This window comes from Rhinopithecus roxellana, chromosome 1 (assembly GCF_007565055.1).
Source record: "Rhinopithecus roxellana isolate Shanxi Qingling chromosome 1, ASM756505v1, whole genome shotgun sequence".
Taxonomy (NCBI): domain Eukaryota; kingdom Metazoa; phylum Chordata; class Mammalia; order Primates; family Cercopithecidae; genus Rhinopithecus; species Rhinopithecus roxellana.
In genome coordinates this window covers 99,926,257-99,945,789 of record NC_044549.1, presented here as the reverse complement: position 1 = coordinate 99,945,789, position 19,533 = coordinate 99,926,257, and the positions used below count along the sequence as shown (strand labels likewise).

At 35.2% G+C, this 19,533-nt stretch overlaps 1 protein-coding gene across 2 annotated transcripts in view; it reads left to right on the top strand.

The window, feature by feature from the left end:
- Positions 1 to 19,533, top strand: part of LEKR1 (leucine, glutamate and lysine rich 1) — a 238,078-nt gene that overhangs the window by 23,821 nt on the left and 194,724 nt on the right. For both annotated transcript variants that reach the window (XM_010365905.2, XM_010365906.2), the window contains exon 3: positions 1,812 to 2,026. In XM_010365905.2, coding sequence (XP_010364207.2) covers positions 1,812 to 2,026 — 215 coding nt within the window. The remainder of the gene's footprint in view (positions 1 to 1,811; positions 2,027 to 19,533) is intronic.

Genomic DNA, 19,533 nt, shown 5'->3' with positions numbered 1-19,533 from the left:
ACCAATGAGATCTAAGGTTTCATTAGAACATATTACAATGATATTAGTAATGAGATATTAGAATGAGAGAAGTTTGAGTCTTCTCTTATTATATTTCAGTGAGACCAGCCACACTAAACTGTTGCATTCTGGACACCATACTTTGAAACACATGTAGAACATTGGAAAAAATTTAGAGAAATCTAGAATAAGGAAGAAATTCAACTGAAGGAATTGTAAGTGTTGACCTGAAGAAGAGAAGACATAGAATGTTCCTGATAGCTGTCTTCAAATGTTAGAAAGACCTTCGTGTGAAAGAGGCCTGGGGATGTCACACATAGTTTCTAAGAGGACTGGAACTGGTGCGCACTTCAGGGAGGCAGTTTTGTGATGAGCCTGAGAAAAGATTTCCTGAGAAACAAAACTGGCAGAAGATGGAACAGAATGCTTTAGAAAGTGGTTTCCCATCATTTGGGATGTTAAAATAAAGGATAGGCAACAACGTATTTAGGTTGAAGTAGATTAATGGAATTGAATCCATGTAGAACTTGAACCAGGTTATCTTTATGATACTTTTAAACCTGATGTTTTATAAATCTATACATTTTATATAGTGGCAGTTAGTTGATATAGTCATTACTCTGTATCCCACAATACTGTGTAGTATTATGGGTTTGAATTTAAAATTTTTATTATTAAAGTTTAAATGCAAATTTTACTTTATAAAAGTGTGTTATTTTCTTCCAGTTGACATTTCTGTAATGACTTTGGTAGGTAGATATGGTGGCATTACTATTACTTACAGAAACAGTTTCTGTAGTTTCAAGGGAGGTTACTTTAAGAGTAAATCTTGTATAATCCAAGAGTTAATTTCAAATTTAGTGCCCTGGAGCAAGTATTTTATGAAGCATCTCTTATCCTTTGTGAATAGGAAAACAAGCAGAGGCTACTGAGAAATATTTATACTAGAAACAGAAAAAAGAGCTATCTCCTTTCTGACCTGGCTAAAATTTCATTTTTAACTGGCCCTGTGCTGGCCAGAAGTCATACAACACTTTATTTGAAGGAAGGAAGAGGATCTATCTAATATACATGTGATAGATAAATATAATACAGTTGGTTAAAGGCACAGGTGCTGGTTTTAAATAGACCTGAGTTTTAATCCCAGCTTCTCCACGTATCAGCTGGTTATTTAACTTCAGTAGTCTCTGTGGGTTTTTTTTTTTTTTTTTTTTTAATCTATAAGATGGGTATAACAATACCTATTAAGAACTGACTTGGGGAGAAGAGATTAGGTTCAAAGTGTTTTTCCTATTTGTAGATTTATGACAGAATGTTAAATTTCTGTAAAAATCATAAAATGCTGAAACGGAACAGAAACAATTCATTTGGTATAATGTCATACTTTTACAAATGAGGAAAATAAGGTCTGAAAAAGCCAGGAGAACAGAGCAGTTTGCAATTAAAGAACAGTGATTTCCTTCCACTTTGTGGAAAATTCATCTTAAAACCAGAATTATAAAGATTATACATTTTTCACTATTTTTGGTTTTATTTTACGGAAAATATTATAAGAGTAAATCTTTCTTAGAGATACCATGGAGAAACAATTGCTCAGAAAGATCTTTTTCTAATCCCAGGATTTTGTGTCAGACTCAATATGCCTGTTTAAAATTTTTTATACAAATGTGGGCAATGTCATAATTATTGCTCCAAGGCATAGTATACTATATATTTACTTCGTTCAACCAGCATGTCTACAATATCTTCAGTTGAACTTTATTTTTCAGAATTAAAAAAAAAATTTAGTAAGTGTATGTTCTGTTTCCTAGATGTTGCCTGAAGAAAAAGTTTGTAAGTACTGTGGAGTCAGCTATCTAATTCTTCATGAATTTAAAGCTATGGAAGAAAAAGTGAAAGCAATAGAAAAAGAGATGAAATTTTATCAAGGAAGTGTAGATCGTGAAAAGAGACTTCAAGAAAAACTGCATTCTCTTAGCCAAGAACTTGAACAGTACAAAATTGACAGCAAATCCAAAACAGAAAGGTTAGAGTATGTTTTTCCTTTCTATCATTTATTTAGTTGAAAGAAAAGTACAGGAAATAAATACACTTTGAATGTTTTTCTGAAATTTCTCTACATCAGGTATAGTTTATACTTTAATACATTTGTTTGTTTCTTAATTATATTAATAATTACTAAATATAATTATTATAGTTTGCTTTCTTTTGAGGCATATATTTACTATCTGAAAAATTAGAAATCAATTAATTTAGTAACCACCAGCTGAGACGTTCAAGTTTTTTTCTCAGGTATATATCTTACGTTTTATTATTAGGAAAATTTTTCTATCAAAAATCAGATTAATTTTGGTAGTTTTTCATACATTTATTTTTAAATGGCTTTGGATTTTTAGATTTGTAGAGTAAGGCTTTCATATTTTGAAAAAGATGCCAAGACATTCAAATTAGTGTATGATTTTAAATTATTGGAATTGGAAAAACATTTAAGAATGGGTTTCTAATATTGTAGAATCTAATCAGCAATCTAGTCTGCCAGAGACACTTCAGTGAGCCTATACAGAAGAGTTTTTGCTGGTGTTTTATAGCTTTTCCTATGAATGAAAATTTCTTGATTTAAAGTATTGACAGTTGATGTTAAGAGACCTTGAGTTAATGAATTTAATGAATAACATGTCTATGTAGTGGAAACTTGCTTAAGTCTCTTCGGATTAAATACTTCTATTAAATTTTATTAAAAAATTTTATATGAAATATGTAATTTCATTAAATGCCAGTTAAGCCAGATATTTCTTAGTTTTTTTTTTTTACAAAAAAAGTAGTTATAGTTTCTTTAATTTCTGAATAATAAAGTATTTTATGATATTTTCATGAAAAAGCTTAAAATTTGAAGTATTGTTTACAATTTTTAATTTGGAGGGGTTTTACTTGTCAGGGATTCTTTTGTTTGGTGTATTCACACCTTGCTTTCTTTAATAAAACGTAGTATACATGTAAGACGTAAACACATGAAGTAAAAGAAGTATAGAGAATAATAAGGCAAGAAAGTCTTTGTACCCTGCTAATTGTACTATTACTGGTACCTTGCTGATTGTACTGATTGTATTATTACTGGTACCCTGCTGATTGTACTGATTGTATTCTTACTGGAGGTAAAGATCATTTTTTTTTTTCTTTTAAGATAGAGTCCTGCTCTGTCACCTAGGCTGGAGTGCAGTGTCATGATCTCAGCTCACTGCAGCCTCTGCCTTCCAGGTTCAAGTGATTCTCCTGCCTCAGCCTCCCAAGTAGCTGGGATTATGGGCACACACCACCACGCCCGGGTAATTTTTTGATATTATTAGTAGAGACAGAGTTTCACCATGTTGGCCAGGCTGGCTCAAACTCCTGACCTCAGGTGATCTGCCCACATGGGCCTCCCAAAGTGTTGGGATTACAGGCGTGAGCCACTGCGCCTGGCAAAAAATCACTTTTAATGATTTGGTGTATGTCTTGCTAGATCCTTCATTGTACCTTTACCTTTATTACAAATGTGTTTTCTTTTCTTTCTTTCTTTTTCTTTTTTTGAGACAGGGTCTTTCTCTGTTGCCCAGGCTGGTGTGAAATGGCACTATCATGGCTCACTGCAGCCTTGACCTTCCGGACTCAAGCTGTCCTCTCAAGCCTCCCGAGTAGCTGGGACCACAGGTGCACACCACCATGCCTGGCTAATTTTTGTATTTTGTAGCTTTTTTTTTTTTTTTCTAGAGATGTGGTTTTGCTGTGTTGACAATGTTGGTCTTGAATTCCTGGGCTCAAGTAATCTGCCTGCCTTGGCCTCCCAAAGTGCTGGGATTACAGGCATGATCCACTGCACTCAGCCTTATTTTCTTAATATGTGTAGTTCATATCTTTTTCTCTTAATAGACTAGTTTTAACATAAGCAGTATATCAAACATACTGTTGTGCTGCTGACATTTGCCGCTTAATTATATATATTGGAAATTGTTCCATGTTAATGTATGTAGATCTACCTTGTTCTTAACTACACCAACATTTTTCTTACCAAGAATATGCTATAATTTACGTAATTTTCTTTTCAAAGTTTATATTATTTCCAATTTTTGTTATTACATGTAGTAGTGTTTGTATTTATGTTCTTGTGAACATATGCTGTTCCAAATGATAAATTTCTAGAAGTGAAACTACTGAAAGAAAACAAATGCCAGTTTAAAATTTTGATAGGTATTATACCAAGTAGTCCTTTGAGAAAATAGCGTTCACTTACATTTGGCCAATAGTTGATGAAGTGACCACTTTCCTACATTTTGTTAATATTGGGTTTTTCTTAATTTTTTTCAATCTCTTGAGTGAAAAATATTACCTCATGGTTATTTAATTAGTATTTTTTTTTTTTTTTGCCAAAGAAGCTGAACAATTTTTTGTGTATTAGACATTTATATTGATTGCCTGTATACATATATTACCCATGTTATTGGGTTATGTGCTTATATTTGTTTATTTGTAGGCACTTTTAATGTAATATTGGCATTATACTTTGTTTATATATGTTGTGAATATTTTCTCATGGTTGCTTGTCCTTTCACTTCATTGTATTTTTTTGCTGTATCTTTTAAAAGTTTTAATAATACCCTGTGCCAGATTCTGGTTGGTTAGAGTTTTGTGTCAAGTTCTTTTAGTTGCAAACAACGGAAACTTAATCTGACATGAACCTAAACACAACGGAGAATGTATTGGAAGAGTACGAGGTTATAGCTCATTGAAAGGAAGGGAAAACTCAAGAACCCTGGCTTTGGAAATGGACTGGAAACAGCTTGTTCAGGGATCTGGGAAGTCTGGGGTAAATTCACTCAACTTTTTTTTCCTTGCATCATTCCCTTCAAGATTCAAATCCCAGAAAAGTCTCACTGGCTTTATTTCCTTTAAGTGACCACCCTCCAATTCCACCCCCTTAGCCTGATGAAGGGGATAACCTTGATTGATAGTTCTATGAAGACTTCATACAATGAAAGCAAAGGTATTCACTAAAAAGAAGTTAAGAGTATTGTTATCAGAAGATGAGGGAATAGACTCAGGCAAGTAGAAACAACATATGTTTAAAACTTATTGTATCAGAATTACCTTTTTAATCTATTTAGTATTAATTTTGTATATAATTTGAAGTAGATTTCCAATTTCATGTTTGTTGTTTCTCAGATATCTGGCTGTTGGCCCAATATCATTTATTAAATTCTTCATCCTCTCTCTTGACTTGAAATGCCACCTATTAATTTTTCTTCTAGCATATTTCTGGATGCTCTGTTTTGTGTTATTGATTTATTGTCTATCATTGAGTCAGGGCCACACTTTTAACTACTTTAGCTTTATAATATGTTTTGATATTTTGTAGAACAAGTATTTGGTTTGCCTTCGGGTTACCCTGGCTTTTTAGTATATTTTCTTTTCTGGATGAACTCTAGAATCAGCTTGTCAGATTCCATAAAATATGCTATGTTATGATTTAGACTGGGATTGCATTTACTTTCTAGAGCAGTTAGATTATCTCGATAATTGACATCTTTATAATCTTGAGGCTTCTTATCCTGGAACATGGATTCCCCATTTGTTCAGATGTTTTTTAAATCCTTCAATAAAATTTTATAATTTTTAAATATACTCTGTATTAGTTTAATCCTTGGACATAGTTTTGTTGCTTTTGGGAAGGATGCCTTTTTATTACATTTTTTTGAATGCTGTTTATTTCTGTAGCTAGCTTCCTTATTGAATTCTTTTATTAGTTGTTAGGACTTTTTAATTTTCTTGAATATTTGTTATATATGTTTATCACATACATGTACATGTAAAACAGTCACATCATATGCAAATAGTGCCTGTCATCTTTTTATTTCCAATAGTTATACCCTTTTCCTCCTTTTTCTTGTCTTATTATATTGGATTGGACCTGTAGAACAGTGTTGAATAGTAAACTTGTAGAATGCATCTTTATATTTATTTGTAAGGTAATGCAATCCTGTCTAGGATGTTTCTGTTTTAAAAAGGACATCTGCTATAGGTTTCTTAAAGATACCTTTTATCAATTTAAGGAATTCCTTCTTTTATTTCTAGTTCTTTAAGTTTATTTAAAATCAAATGACTATTGAATTTTAATAAATGCTTTTCTGTCTTCTATTGAGATGATCATATGATTTGTTTTCCTTTAATCTGTTAATATAGTAAATCATACTAATGGATTTTCTAATATGAAGCTAAACTTACATTTTTGATAGAAAGCCATTTTGATCATGTTACGTATTTCAGGGTTCCCAGAGTCTCATGTATTTGCTTGCCTTCTTCATGATTCTTGCCACTGCTATAAGTACTCTGCACTATTCTATTTTTCTGTGAATGCTCCCTTAAATGTATGTATTTCTATGCATATAGTAAGTGGAAAAACATTTATCACTTGCCATAAATAAAATATTTAAAAAATAAGTATATAACTACAGGTTGAGTACCTTTTATCCAAAATGCTTTGGGTAAAAGCATTAAATAAAAGTACTTTGGCCCAGAAGTGTTTTGGATTTTGGAATATTTTCAGAATACATACCAGTTGAGCATCTAATCTGAAAATCCAAAATGTGAAATGCACTAATGAGTGTTTCCTTTGAAAATCATGCTGACACTAAAAAAGTTTTGGATTTTGGATAATTTCTTGATTAAAATAAAAGTGTTTTGTCTCTGTAACACTAACAAAATTGCCCATGCTAATAGTAATATGTGAAATAGTTTATGAAGAGCGTTGTTCTTTTGAAATAATACTGCTAATATTTACATAGATATTTGCGTCTTCGCAGGTGAGGTTGGCCTATAGTTTTGTTTCCTTCTGGCATACAAACTATGTTATACTTACCTTTTCTAATAAGTTAAGAAGGCTTTCATCTTTGGTGTGCACCAGACATCTTGAATAGCACATGAGTGTTTTGTTCCTTGAAGCTTTGGTAGATCTTCATTAAAAATGTATTTTGGTGGGGGGAGGGTTGGTGGAATTTTGATGACCTATTATAGTTCCTCTATAATTATTGGTTTACTTATGGATTTTTACCTCTTTTTGAGTCATTTTTGGAAATGCTTTCCTGGAAAATCAAGCATTTCACTTGGCATTTCAAATTTCTTGATGTTTAGTATTATATAGTATCCTCTTATTTAGAAGCTTTCCTCTGTATTTGTTATGACTCCATTTCTCTTTCCTTGGGTAGCTTATTTGTGTTTGATTGAGAAAGAGACAAGAAAGAGAGGGAAGGACAGAGAGTGTGTTTTTCCTAGGAAAATAAACAAATTTGTCTATTTTGGCCTTTTTAAAGAACCAGATTTTTGTTTAAATTATTCAAATATGTTCCTTTTTAAAATTTATATTTATCAGGCCAGGTGTGATGGCTGATGCTTGTAATCCCAGCACTTTGGGAGGCTGAGACAGACTGATCACCTGAGGTCAGGAGTTTGATACCAGCCTGGCCAACATGGTGAAACCCTGTCTCTACTAAAAATACAAAAATTAGCTGGGTGTGGTGGCAGGCATCTGTAACCCCAGCTACTTGGGAGGCTGAGGTGGGAGAATCCCTTGAACCTGGGAGGTGGAGGCTGCAGTGAGCCAAGAATCATGCCACTACACTCTAGCCTGGGCGACACAGCGAGACCCTGTCTAAAAGAAAAAAATATATATATATCTATTTTCTATCCTTTCTTTAATGTTTAGTTTTCTTTATACTCACTTGGGTTGAAGTCTTTGGTTAATTTATTTTCAGTCTCTTTTTCTAGTAAATAAATTTAAAGCTATTAAGTTTTCCTGTCACAACAATCTTTGGCAACAACAAACTTTTTGATGATAGTATTTTATTTTCATTTACTTCTAAATAAGATGAAGTTTAGTTTTTATTTCCTTTTTAATCCAAGAAGTACTTGGAGGAATGTTTTTAAATTTCTAAATGGATAGGTTGTTTTTTGGCTATCCTTTTATCTGTGTCTATTTTTATTCCAGGTTGACAGAGAATGTAACCTATTTGGGAGAATGTATTAAGAGTTTAGTAAACAATAAGTTTTGGAAATATTCTGTAGTTACTCTAAAGGGTACATAATCTTCTTTTTATGGATGTAACTTTCTAATAGATCCATTAAATTACACTGGTTAATTACAGTATTCAAATTACATATATTTTTACTTAGTTTTGTCAATTCCATTAAAAAACCGTAAGGGAATATTGAAGTCTTTCAAAATGAATATGGATTTGTCAGTTTCTGTTTATGTCAAAATTAGGTTCATGGGAGTATATAAAACCTATCTTTTTAGATTTTATATGTTTTGCTAATATAGAATATCCTTCTTGACCTTAAATTTTTCTAACACTGGATTTAAAAAATTATAGTTTGTATCTTTACACTTCACAGATGTTTTATACTGACTTTTTAACAAATTAATAAACTTTATTTTTTAGAGCAGTTTTAAGTTCACAGCAAATTTGAGTGGATCAGAAAGTTTTCATATAACGCAGTTCCCACACTCACACAACCTCCTCTTCACACCACAATGATACATTTGTTATAGTTGATAAAGCTATATTGACACATCATCATCACCCCAAATCCATAGTTTACATTAGGTTTTACTCTGGGTGTTATACATTCTAAGGGGTTTGACAAAGTATAAAGACATTATCCACCCTTGTAGAATACAGAATAGTTTCATTCATACAGAATAGTTTCACTACCCTGAAAATACTCTGTGTTCTACCTATGCATCCTCCTTCCCCATTAACACTTAGCAACCACTGATCTGTACTGTTGGTGTTTGGCTGGAGTAGGGCAAGTACTGCTAAGAATGCTTTCTGTCATTCAGTGACCCTTCCCATACTCAGCTAGGTGGATTAAATTTTTCTTGGAGCTCTTTTTTGTCTATGGATGTTGGTGGTTCTGGATTGGAGACTTCGACAGCACCTTGTCTGGGATATGTGAGAGTCAATGAGGAAAGTCAGGGATTTTATTGCCTTGGTATTTATCAAGTCCCAAGGTCCCTAGGCCATCTGCCTTTCCACTTTTCAGAGTCTTTCTATGCTGCTTGTGTTACGTTCAGGGTGTTTTAGTTGTAAGAAGGAGGATCTGGGAACAATGGGACTACTCCATTTTGGTGGAAATCTTGGGTTGGTTTTTTAAGTCAAATTAAATATTGTTTTGAGTAACTTAGAATATTTCTAAAAAAGGTAATTGGTTAAATTCTCACAAATGTCAGTAGATTACAGAAGTCAGTAGTTACACAATAAAATGCATCTCTAAGTGGCTATTAAACATTTCCTCTTCAGTTTCTCCTCCGCTTATGCCAAATTGAGACTGTCATATGGAGAGTTAATCCACAGTAATGTAGGTTTGTTTATGAGGGACGGCACTTAAGAGTTTGGTTGATCATAGTTGGCAATTATCTCATGTTAGGTGAACCAGATAAGTCAGTTTAGAGCAGTCAGCCCAAGGATGGGACTACCTAAGGTAGGTAGTAAAGGTCCAGAGAGCCAGATTGAGTCTATAGTTTGAGACCAGATTAATGCAGAGAGTGTGCCTGAATTTACAAATGGTGAGAATTGGAGGAAATAAGTGTACCTGGCTGGCGTAGAGAGTGATGGGGGCAAACAAGGCAGCTTTTGTTAGTCATTTTCCTTCCCTGGTAAACCTACTTACCTCCAACCTAGACTGGCTGGATCAGTTAAGAATACAATCTATGGTAAGTGGCTTAAATGGACAAAGGTTTATTTCTTGAAGGAAGAAGAAGGGGTATGGGTAGCTTAGTGATGTCACCAGGAACTCAATCCCTTTCTCTCTCTCATTCTGTCTTCCTCAGTAAGTAGGCTTTTAGCCTCATACTGGTCTTACGATTTCATGATGGCTTCTGCATCACCAGATACCATGTTTAATTTCTAGGCAGGAATATGAAGAGGGAAGCAGTCAGGGGAAATGCTTATATTAGGAGATCAAAAACTTTTTCAGAAAGCTTCACCCTATGTGCCATTGGTCATGACTGCAGAAAAGTCTGGGGCATTGACTGCAGGGTGTTGGCTTGTTGCTCTCCGAAACAATATCAGGTACTGTGGTAAGGAAGAAAAGGAAACAGACACTATCAGGGCCTGCTCACTGGGCCATTAGATTTTTCTCCAGAGTATCACGTGAATGCTTAATTTCATTCATTGAGAAGAATAAAAGTAGTATCTTGAGAAAATAGATATATCAACAACTCCCTTTGTAAAAGGTCTTATCTTTTATACATGTGTCATCCAGGCTTCTGCTTGTTGTACTTTTGCAGCACTTTTTGGTGTTTATGGAAGTAGCGTAAGGGGCATTTATGCTAAAAATGATTGGGACAACTTAATTTTGAATAATCAAGATTTTATAGAACAAAGAACTGATGTAGAACTGTAGTTCTTATAGGGTGGGGCCTACTTCCTAGGGAACTATTGTCGATCTCTGGGGCCTTTTCAATCCCTCACATCGCTCTTGAGATTCTGATTTGCCTATTTTGGGACGTGTTAAGAATTCAGTCTACAGTAAAATGAGGACTGTTACTGATAGAAGTGTGCTTGGGCAAAGGAACATGGGAACGGCGGGGAAAAAAACGTTGAGTACCATTGTGGAAACACATTCATTTTCAGGCCATTGAAAAATGGCTCCAGTAGACACAGGGCCATTAAAAAATTATTTAAATCTGGAAGTTCATGTCACTTTTTTTGTCTAGATGTATAGATATGAATTTATTACATTGATGTTTGTACTATGCATTACTTGAACTTTGAGGAACCTAAACAAGTTTATTTATAGCATGTAGACCTAAGATACAGCTAATCTTTTTATTGTCTTTTCATTTTTCTCCCACACCAACACTAGACTGTGCTCCACACCAAAGTCCTTAGGTATAGAACATACTATTTTCTTTTATTTCTTCTCTCCATGAACATGTGCAAACAGTAAATAGAAGTTGACATGTGTTTTTATGATCAGTATAAATAATGTTTACCTGAGTTTCCTTGTTACTAAATCTGGCAAGGTTATGGAGATTGATATTTATTTAACAATATTGTAGACCTATGTATATGTATATATCTTTTATTACCAGTATAACTTTGAAAGCCCTTCGTGTATAATTTTGATGTTGCTGTAGCAACATGGTTACCAAAATAAGGTACATTTTTTTTCTGCTTTGTCTTTTTAAGGCATTCTTTTTCTCCCAAAGCTTTTTAATCAGCAGTAGAGAGTTTCAGGCCCAACCACTTATTATTTTTTCTATTCGTCTTTCTACTATGAATTTCCCTTGCTTAAAATTGGTTACTTATTATTGTAACAAATGAAATATAATTTTTATTGGCATACATATAGTGGGAATTGTAAGAATGAATTCGAAGGGATGCAGTGTATGATATGGTATAAAAAGTATAGGCTCTGCTAGTACCTAAGCTTATGACTTTGCCCCTTAATCTTTCTGTGCTTTGGTTTCATCATCTGTAAAATGGATAGAGAAAGAGCTACTTCACAGGGATGATACACACATTACGCATTGCTTGGTAGGAATTCAGTTACCTTTCACCTCCCTCACCTTCCTTTTTCCTTTTTCTGTGTTTGTTAACTAAGGTTAATAGCATACTGTTTCTCCCTATAAATATTGTCACTTTCATACCTAACTTGGATATCTAAATAATTACTGATTTCACAAAGGAAGTTCTTGAGTCTAGGAAATATCCTGATCTCAGCTCTCCCACAATTAATTCCAGTTTAATTGGTATTTTAACCAAAGCCTAGCCCAGCTTTGGTTAAGTTCACAGCCAGTGGAGTTCCACTCAGTGGAGTAGAGATTTTATGGAAAGCATAGCTGTAGAACTCAATCATTGCTTTTGTTTATTATTTCTCTTTTCTTTGCAAAAAGGATATTCATTGATTTAAAAGGGTATAATAAAATTAACAACATAGGAGGGAAAATGGAGGGAGATGCTGGACAAAAACCAAGAATTTGAATATGTCGACCTCAAGGGTTAAAAGTTAAGTTTGGCTTTCTAGCAAATCCTTTTACCTGAACTCCAGGGATTTTCATACTCATAGCCTTTTTGTAGGAGTAGGAATAGGGCAGGGGTTGGGGAAGTGGGTTTTTTGTTTGCTTATTTAAGCAAGGCTGACTTAACACTGGAAGAAATCCCCAGGAAGTCTAAGGGAGCTAATTCAGGAGAGTAATTAGGCTCTGGTGAGAACTTCTACTATCTATGTATCTGAAGCCAGTCCTAATAGGCAATAGGTGGCCACCCCGTATAATGCTGGACTCAATGCTGCTCTTCATCAATGAGGCAGGAAATTATTTTAAAGAGTGCACCTCTGGCTTGTCTTTCAGTTAGCTTTTCTCTTGACCCTCATCCCTCCACCCATCTCCTTACTGCCTCACTTACCATAACGCCTGAACAAACAAGTCAGATCATGTTATTTTAGCTTAAAAATAGGTTAAATTTTATTTGTTGCAGGTTTGAATTAATGCGTCTTCACAAAAGTGGACAATTTGAATTTTTCTCAGATTCTTTATATATTATTTACATATTTATAACTGGAAACAGCTTTCAAATAGGAGAAAAATGAATTAACTCATTGACTAAGGTATGATCCTCACCTCTTATATCCGTTTTACAGATGGCTAAGCAAACACAAAGAGATTAAATAATGATGCTCACACAGCTGTTCAAGTTCTTTATCTTTCTCTTTTATATGATATCACTATTCAGGTTAGTTGAAGAAACCAAACAAATACAGCTATGGTAAATTATGGTAGAGTGAAGAGACTGTCATTGGAGGTATGTATTTTAAAGGGACAAGGCACACCAGATCTTGAGCCTTGTCTTGTTGGACTGAAGAAACCCAGTTGTACAAAAAGCCATGCAGTGTTAGCAAGAGACAGGGTTGGTTGAGTTGGCAGAACTGTTAGGGAAGCTGTCCCTAGAAACATTTTGAAGAACTCAACAAGAAATCTTCATGTATTATTTGCCACATTTTAAACTAAAGTGAAGATGTAGTGAGATGGAAAATCATTTTAATCAAAGTGGCTCCACATTTGAAGTCACTAATTTAGACATCCCATTCTTTGTGTACTTCTCATTGTCCAACTTGATCAGTTTCATTGCATCTTGAAGTCTACTTTCTCTACCTTCTCTCTTTCTTTTTCTGTTATCACTTTCTTTCTTATCCAGCTTAGATGCCATGTTTGTTATGTCAGTCATCCTTTGACAGTATCTTCAAGTCCCATTTACATTATCCTTCCATCATATCAGCTGGGAAAACTGCTAATGTGGATGACTCCAATTAACCACACTCTTCATGCAAGTACCCTGGCTGCCAGGAATCTGGCAGTGCTTATTATTTCCTCTTTTTATGGTATTTCCATCTTTTCTTTCTCTATAAACTCCTTCTTTTCCAACAGTATTTCCTCAGGACTCCAAATAAACAAACGAAATCTTCACTTAAACTGATTAGCTCCCCCTTGTCATGCCATTCTTACTGAATAAATTACCTGGACTTACTGCTTTCATTTTGTCACATCCATACATCACTGTAATTTGGCTTCATTCATCAACATTTCCAAAAGTGTTCTAATTCAGATCATCATTTATTTCCATGTTACTAAATCCAAAAAGTATGCCAGTTATTTGTCTTTCTTGACTTCTTAATAGCATTTGACACAGTATTTTAGCCCTTGTATCTAGAACACTCTCTTATTTTACTTTCATATCATATTCTCATTTTTGTGTGGCCTTTCATGATACCTATTGCTTTTTATTGTCCTTTTTTGGCCTCTCCACTTCTTCCTGCTGTGTAAATACTGGAGACTTCCAGGGACCTGTCCACAGCTCTCTTCCATTTTTATTCTACATTCTCTTTTCAGTTTCCAGTTGCTTTTATTCAGCCCTGAGGATTTAGTTACCCTCTCTTGATGTAGGCTTCTGAATCACCACTTCCACTTCTAAGTTTTCTTGTGAGCCCCATACTAATCTCTTCAGCTCTTTTTTTAACATCTTCACCTGGCGTTCCAAAGTGAACTGCTTATCCTCCTTCTTCTTGTGTTCTACCCGATACTCTTGTGTTCCTAACTTTAGCATATGTTACTCCCATCATCACTCTGCAGCATTAAGGTAGTGTTGAGGCTGTGTTTTGCAATCAGATTGCCTGGATTTGAATCCTGGCTCCATCAGTTATTAGTAGCTTGGACTTGGGCAAATTACTTAAATGCCCTTTGCCTCAGTTTTCTAGTCTGTAAAATGGGAATACTAATACTACCTTTGTCACAGAGTTACTCTGAGTACTAAAGGGGGGGTGTGAGATTTGTATCTTATATGGATTTAATAAAACATATGAATTGCTTATATAATGTAATTATGATTATCATCCATCCTGGGCATTATCTTTGATTCTTCCCATATCACCTTCCTCTTAAATATTTCTTGAATCTGTCCATATGTTTATCAATTCATTCAACCACCATGCTAGTCCATTCTTTGCTTTAACATCTACAGTCATCTCTCTATCATCTCCCTGTTGCCCATTTTCAATTCATTCTTTATTCTGCAACCTGGTGGTTGTGTCAGAATGCATATTGGATCATTGCACTTTAACACTTTATCTGTCAGAGGTTCAAGTTTTCTTTAGAATAAGGCTCAAAATCTTCTCTATGGTCTGAGAGTCTGGGTGACCTCTCACCCTTGGTTATCCCTCCAACCTCACTCTCTATGTTTCAGTCACCTTAGACTTTTTTCCCCTGTTTTCTAAGAGATTATCTACCTCTTTTTGCTACCTCTTTCTGCTAAGAGATTATATACCTCTTTTTTCAGGGTTTAGCTGAGATGCCAGATCATCAGGACGGCATTTGCCGACCTCTAATGGGGTTCCCATGAACATCCTTTGTTTTCCCTTTTATAATGCTCCTTAAATACAATTATTTGTTTAATGTTTGCATTCCTGGCTAAGTTCCATAAAAACCAGTCTAATTCTTGGCTTTATCTGTTTCTAGTACCTAACAGTGTCTGGCACATAGTAATGCTCTGAAAATATTTGTTGAATTAATTCATTTATGAGCAGATATGAAAAACGTATGATTGCTATGTTTGAGGAATTCTTCTTTGTCTGATTGTTATAGGCAGAAGAGCTGAACTTTCTCTATAGATGCTGGGAAGGCCAGACACTTACTTTCCAAACCTACCTTGAAATTAAGGATGACTTTCTGTGAAGGTTCTGTTCAATGAGATGTGAATGAAAATCTGCTGGGGGATTCTGGGAAATTTTGCACCACCTCTTTCCTTTCTTTCTTCTTCCTCTTCCTCCCCATAATGCAGAGGACAGACTGGAGGCAGATTGGTCTTCTTGCAATGGTGAGGTTACTGTGAGGATGAGCATGACATTTTAAGAAAGACAGAAGGATTCTTAGTCTTTGATGATATCTTGGTGTTCTTGTGCCCACCCTGAAATGCCTCTCTCCAGACGTCTTACTATGTGAAAATAGTTAACCACTATGTCATTAATATACTATAGTCTGGTTTCTGTTATATGTAGCCAGATGCAATCCCTGATAGGTGCATATAGTGCTTACATAACTTATTTGGTACCTAGTGATATGATGTTTTAGGATTGTAAACCAGTGGGCAGATGGCTGGATGGCTGGGTGGATGGATGATTGAGTAGCTAGATGGATGGATGCACAGCAACCAGTAGATTATAAACTACTGGAAAATAAAGACCGTATTTTATATTTTTTGTATTCCCCTTCCCCACACCCAACTCTATGCACCCTGCATACTGTCCTTCATATAGTAAATGCCCAACAAGTGCTTCTTGATGATAGTGTTGATTGAGGTTTGAAGAGGATATTTCCTTAAGAAGGGTTCTGAGTTACAGGTTTCATATGGATTCTGAAAATGAAATCTCCTAAGAGAGCAGCCTCTGGACTTAATTTAAAGAGATACATCAACATTTGGGTCAATATTTGCTCTATCTCTGGTAATTTAGAAAATGAAATACTTTGTAAAAGTCAGAATAAAGGATGTATCTTGGCAAATGGCCTTGCCAATAATGTTCAAAACAAAAGAACCATTATTAAATGAAAGGATGTCAAGTAGTATAATTCTCTGCTGATATAGCTTATTATAAGCAAGCCGACCATAAAATTTGTAGTCCAAATTGGAAATTTTTGAGTAAAAGGAGGTGCTATCAGTAGTTATTCTCGAACAATAAACTCAAACTGGAACTGTCCTAGGACTTATGATTAATTTTAAGAAAATAAGTCATTTCTATATGACAAAAAAGTCTACAATTTTGATACAGATTTGAGTTATTAGGTTGGTGCAAAAGTAACTCAGGTTTTTGCCAATAGTATGAAATTCTCTGAGGCCATTCCCTTTTCAGCATTTTGTACATGTGTATCCCCCTGGCCAAAATAAACTACCCATTTGATTTTTCTCCTTGTGGTTAAATTACTTTTATACCTCAAGATTCTTCTTTTTTATATTGTTACCTCCAGTTACTCCAGTCCATAATAATCTCTTTTTGATACTGGATAGCGCTTACATTTTTTTTTTATTATTATTATACTTTAAGTTCTAGGGTACATGTGCATAACGTGCAGGTTTGTACTTGTGCCATGTTGGTGTGCTGCACCCATCAACTCGTCAGCACCCATCAATTCGTCATTTATATCAGGTATAACTCCCAATGCAATCCCTCCCCCCTCCCCCCTCCCCATGATAGGCCCCGGTGTGTGATGTTCCCCTTCCCGAGTCCAAGTGATCTCATTGTTCAGTTCCCACCTATGAGTGAGAACATGCAGTGTTTGGTTTTCTGTTCTTGTGATAGTTTGCTAAGAATGATGGTTTCCAGCTGCATCCATGTCCCTACAAAGGATGCAAACTCATCCTTTTTTATGGCTGCATAGTATTCCATGGTGTATATGTGCCACATTTTCTTAATCCAGTCTGTCACAGATGGACATTTGGGTTGATTCCAAGTCTTTGCTATTGTGAATAGTGCCGCAATAAACATACGTGTGCATGTGTCTTTATAGCAGCATGATTTATAATCCTTTGGGTATATACACAGTAGTAGGATGGCTGGGTCATATGGTACATCTAGTTCTAGATCCTTGAGGAATTGCCATACTGTTTTCCATAATGGTTGAACTAGTTTACAATCCCACCAACAGTGTAAAAGTGTTCCTATTTCTCCACATCCTCTCCAGCACCTGTTGTTTCCTGACTTTTTAATGATTGCCATTCTAACTGGTGTGAGATGGTATCTCATTGTGGTTTTGATTTGCATTTCTCTGATGTCGAGTGATGATGAGCATTTTTTCATGTGTCTGTTGGCTGTATGAATGTCTTCTTTTGAGAAATGTCTGTTCATATCCTTTGCCCACTTTTTGATGGGGTTGTTTGTTTTTTTCTTGTAAATTTGTTTGAGTTCTTTGTAGGTTCTGGATATCAGCCCTTTGTCAGATGAGTAGATTGCAAAAATGTTCTCCCATTCTGTAGGTTGCCTGTTCACTCTGATGGTAGTTTCTTTTGCTGTGCAAAAGCTCTTTAGTTTAATTAGATCCCATTTGTCAATTTTGGCTTTTGTTGCCGTTGCTTTTGGTGTTTTAGACATGAAGTCCTTGTCCATGCCTATGTCCTGAATGGTACTACCTAGGTTTTCTTCTAGGGTTTAATGGTATTAGGTGTAACATTTAAGTCTCTACTCCATCTTGAATTAATTTTCATATAAGGAGTAAGGAAAGGATCCAGTTTCAGCTTTCTACTTATGGCTAGCCAATTTTCCCAGCACCATTTATTAAATAGGGAATCCTTTCCCCAGTTCTTGTTTCTCTCAGGTTTGTCAAAGATCAGATGGCTGTAGATGTGTGGTATTATTTCTGAGGACTCTGTTCTGTTCCATTGGTCTATATCTCTGTTTTACTACCAGTACCATGCTGTTTTGATTACTGTAGCTTTGTAGTATAGTTTGAAGTCAGGTAGCGTGATGCCTCCAGCTTTGTTCTTTTGACTTAGGATTGTCTTGGCAATGCGGCTCTTTTTTGGTTCCATATGAACTTTAAAGCAGTTTTTTCCAATTCTGTGAAGAAACTCATTGGTAGCTTGATGGGGATGGCATTGAATCTATAAATAACCTTGGGCAGTATGGCCATTTTCACGATATTGATTCTTCCTATTCATGAGCATGGTATGTTCTTCCATTTGTTAGTGTCCTCTTTTATTTCACTGAGCAGTAGTTTGTAGTTCTCCTTGAAGAGGTCCTTTACATCCCTTGTAAGTTGGATTCCTAGGTATTTTATTCTCTTTGAAGCAATTGTGAATGGAAGTTCATTCATGATTTGGCTCTCTGTTTGTCTGTTACTGGTGTATAAGAATGCTTGTGATTTTTGCACATTAATTGTGTATCCTGAGACTTTGCTGAAGTTGCTTATCAGCTTAAGGAGATTTTGGGCTGAGACGATGGGGTTTTCTAAATATACAATCATGTCATCTGCAAACAGGGACAATTTGACTTCTTCTTTTCCTAACTGAATACCCTTGATTTCTTTCTCTTGCCTGATTGCCCTAGCCAGAACTTCCAACACTATGTTGAATAGGAGCGGTGAGAGAGGGCATCCCTGGCTTGTGCCAGTTTTCAAAGGGAATTTTTCCAGTTTTTGCCCATTCAGTATGATATTGGCTGTGGGTTATTTTGAGGTACGTTCCATCAATACCAAATTTATTGAGTGTTTTTAGCATGAAGGGCTGTTGAATTTTGTCAAAAGCCTTTTCTGCGTCTATTGAGATAATCATGTGGTTCTTGTCTTTGGTTCTGTTTATATGCTGGATTACGTTTATTGATTGCGAATGTTGAACCAGCCTTGCATCCCAGGGATGAAGCCCACTTGATCATGGTGGATAAGCTTTTTGATGTGCTGCTGAATCTGGTTTGCCAGTATTTTATTGAGGATTTTTGCATTGATGTTCATCAGGGATATTGGTCTAAAATTCTCTTTTTTTGTTGTGTCTCTGCCAGGCTTTGGTATCAGGATGATGTTGGCCTCATAAAATGAGTTAGGGAGGATTTCCTCTTTTTCAATTGATTGGAATAGTTTCAGAAGGAATGGTACCAGCTCCTCCTTGTACCTCTGGTAGAATTCAGCTGTGAATCCATCTGGTCCTGGACTTTTTTTGGTTGGTAGGCTATTAATTATTGCCTCAATTTCAGAGCCTGCTATTGGTCTATTTAGGGATTCAACTTCTTCCTGGTTTAGTCTTGGAAGAGTGTAAGTGTCCAGAAAATTATCCATTTCTTCTAGATTTTCTAGTTTATTTGCGTAGAGGTGTTTATAGTGTTCTCTGATGGTAGTTTGTATTTCTGTGGGGTCGGTGGTGATATCCCCTTTATCATTTTTTATTGCATCTATTTGATTCTTCTCTCTTTTCTTCTTTATTAGTCTTGCTAGTGGTCTGTCAATTTTGTTGATCTTTTCAAAAAACT